The sequence below is a fragment of the Saccostrea cucullata genome, unplaced genomic scaffold, assembly GCF_032062105.1.
Source record: "Saccostrea cucullata isolate Sc308-1 unplaced genomic scaffold, CSIRO_AGI_Scuc_v1 ctg2936, whole genome shotgun sequence".
NCBI classification, from domain to species: Eukaryota; Metazoa; Mollusca; class Bivalvia; order Ostreida; family Ostreidae; genus Saccostrea; species Saccostrea cuccullata.
The window spans coordinates 52,010-54,910 of record NW_026919774.1 but is presented as its reverse complement, the minus strand read 5'-3'; the positions used below and the strand labels follow the sequence as shown (position 1 = coordinate 54,910).

General features: G+C 36.8%; 1 protein-coding gene across 1 annotated transcript; it reads right to left on the bottom strand.

Annotated features, from left to right (window-relative positions):
- Nucleotides 1-926: 926 nt before the first annotated feature.
- On the bottom strand, nucleotides 927-2,593 carry LOC134237890 (uncharacterized). The gene is made up of 3 exons (XM_062720045.1): nucleotides 2,458-2,593; nucleotides 1,534-2,310; nucleotides 927-1,351 (listed from the first exon to the last, which is right to left on the bottom strand). The coding sequence occupies exons 1-3, from the start codon at nucleotides 2,591-2,593 to the stop codon at nucleotides 927-929; spliced, it is 1,338 nt and encodes a 445-aa protein (XP_062576029.1).
- Nucleotides 2,594-2,901: the final 308 nt, after the last annotated feature.

Below are 2,901 nucleotides of genomic sequence, written 5' to 3'. Positions count from 1 at the left end.
TTATCCGAAAGAAGTGGACAAACCTTTCGGCACATGACCTATCGGAAGGCCTGCTACATCTTTCAGTAGCAACCCTCTTTTGGGATCAGTGGTGGTTTCATAAAGTTCTTGCTTGAAACCATCAAGTGGTGGTACATGTATCCAAATGAGACATGCATTAGGATCGTGGACATTTGTATACTCTCTGTCCACTGGCAGCATTGTGCAAGGATCCCTATCAGGTGGTCTAATCTGGAAATGATGATAACCCTTTATCACACAGTTTTCTAATAAAAAATGTTTCTTTTCACTTTGAACATCCTTACATTGTTGTGATAAATTCAAATTAACGTCCACTTCTGATCTTTCTTTTGGAATCGTCTTCTGAAAAATTAATTTTCAAAAATTACTTTGCAATCATTTCATAACAAACACGCAGATATATACATGTTGTTTTATCCATGATTAAGATTAAGTTTTTATAAATGTATATGAAGGTATAAAAACATTCTATGTATTTAGGTACATGCGGGACAAAGGAAAAGAACCGACTCTGAATCGGAAATGGTGGTTCCACAACATTCAGTATGTATCCAGCTCTGACACACATCGCACTGGATCCAGATATTTCCAGCTCCAATTTCCTGATCCTCTTTCCACGACATATGGCATCCAATGCATTGGACATCGTCATTTTCTGCAGTCTTGATTTTGCTTGAAATCTAAGACTTTTTACGGCTTTTTGTTTTCACTGACAATTTCTTCTTTATGAAAATGGCATTAGCTTTTTTTTCCCTTTGTTGCAAAATTTCCAATCTTCTCCAAATCTTTTAAATCCATCAATCGGAGGGATTCAGATGATGTTAAATTGTCTGGCAAAATGGATTGAATAGATATTCTCTTTCTCTTATTAGAGTCCTGAACATGAGGAAATGTTAACATGTCCTTTAACACGGGAGATATACCAGTACTTGTACTAATACTAGTACAACACTGGTCTGTGTGATCCTCACTACTAGCAATTCTAGTCCTGATAGTATCTCAGGATGAGACTCCTCATTGGGACTGTTAAGTAGATGTGATTTCTTATACAATTTCTGATATGCATCAAAACCTGGTGATTTTTCTTGTATGTCATATCCCTTTTTCATCCGTCTTTCATACTTTTCTCGAACTGGTGTGTTTAACACACTCTGAAAGGCCTCAAATGAAATCTTCATCTTTTCATCTTCTGTAATCTCCTTTGTTGTGAATTGTTTTTCTTGGGTTGCCAATTGTTCAGGTATTGCTGTTGTAGGTGAGGTATGATCAGTCATTGTATTGTCAAATGTTAAACCACTCTTCAGCTGGTCCTCTGAGATGACATTTCCATCTACAGGATAAATTCCAGAGGATTTAAAACTGTTTATAACAGTTAAGGGCTTGTAGAAGAGTAGAAATGCTTCTTTAAGTTTTTTTCAGCTAAGTTGTCTTTTCCAACTGGTTACCCTGGATTTTCACGAGTGTGCGTTCTCACTACTTGATGCCATCTTGCCTTAAATGGGCCAAACACACCCTTGTCAAGAGGTTGCATGACATGGGTTGCATTTGGCAATAGACGATATAACTCTATTCCACATTTTTTAGCATGTTCAAAAGTTGCCATGTCAATGTGACTACTAACACTATCAAATAAAAGCACTACAGGTCGTTCACTTCCTGCATAAGTGTTGAAATGCTCTAGGAAAATTCTGAATGTTGCAGAATCCATCAAACCCTTCTTGGTGTATGCAATTGCACTGTCTTTCACAGCCCCTGTCAAAGGATTATACCCATTGGGTTTTGGTTCCGGAAAAATGATAAAAGGTGGTATCATTTGCCCATTAGCTGCACCACAGAACATAACAGTAAACCTCTGTTTGCTGTGTCCACCAGCCACATGTGGGACTTGGCTTTTCTTGTTAGGGCCTATGATTTTCCCAGCTATGCTGCCTACACTAAAACCAGTCTCATCAGCATTCCATACTCGCCCTGGGTTGTCAATCAGTCCTTTCTCAGTAAGAAAAATCTTGAATTTAGAATACCAATTATCAGTTTTCTCCTTTGTTAATTTTGCTCTACATGTCTCTAGTGGAGTTTCTTTTCTAGTCTTTACTATGTGAGAATTTCTTGACATAAATTTGTAATACCAGTCATAGCTCGGCCTGTTGTTTTTAAATGGTGTCTTTCTATTTTCTCTTCTGACTACAGTTTCAACAAAATCCAAAAATTCACTTGGTTTAAAGCCCATGCCCCTCTCAGCCATTTCACTAAGCCATTTTGCCGTAGCTTCTTCCTCCTTTGCACTGAACACTGTTGATGGTCCATTTCTACTCTACTGTCTAATTCAACTTCACCAGATATTCTTCTTCTTAAAAACCCATAAGATAACTTGTGTTTCGCAGCAGAATGAGTAATGGTTACCTTATTTGTTTTGATATCATAGAGTGCTCTTCTCACTCTTTGTCCTCTTTGATGGAGATTTAGGATATTTTCTACCAGCTTTATATTTTCTGGTGACAGTTTCTGCTGCCTTAGCTGCAGGACTAATTCTTATTGCCTTTTGATTTGAAACAGTTTTCTTTTTTCTTCCCATGGCTGATATATAGCAATTGCTGCAAACACTGAAAATTAATAAATGCACTCAATCTTAACTGTTTAATTTAATGATATTGTTCATTCTATACAGTTTTTTTCTTCAATTTTATTGAACTGAGAGAGAGAGAGAAAGAGAGCGAGAGAGAGACTCGAGGGGGGATAGTTAAAGCCAAGACTTTGAAAACTATAATACTTTCTCAGCCTTTTCAAATCAACATAATTTATCATAAAACTCTGAATGTAAAATGAATTCATGTTTCTGACTTTTTGTTTATGCTTCTCTTGTTCGTTTGTACCAGTTCTTTA

What these genes read in the sequence shown, in the direction of transcription:
- LOC134237890 (XM_062720045.1), bottom strand. Translation starts at nt 2,593, where the DNA reads ATGGGAAGAAAAAAGAAAACTGTTTCAAATCAAAAGGCAATAAGAATT. An exon ending in TCCATCAAAGAGGACAAAGA is followed by an intron (nt 2,311 to 2,457) that starts GTGAGAAGAGCA and finishes GACCATCAACAG; the next exon opens with TGTTCAGTGCAAAGGAGGAA. An exon ending in CATGCAACCTCTTGACAAGG is followed by an intron (nt 1,352 to 1,533) that starts GTGTGTTTGGCC and finishes TTTATCCTGTAG; the next exon opens with ATGGAAATGTCATCTCAGAG.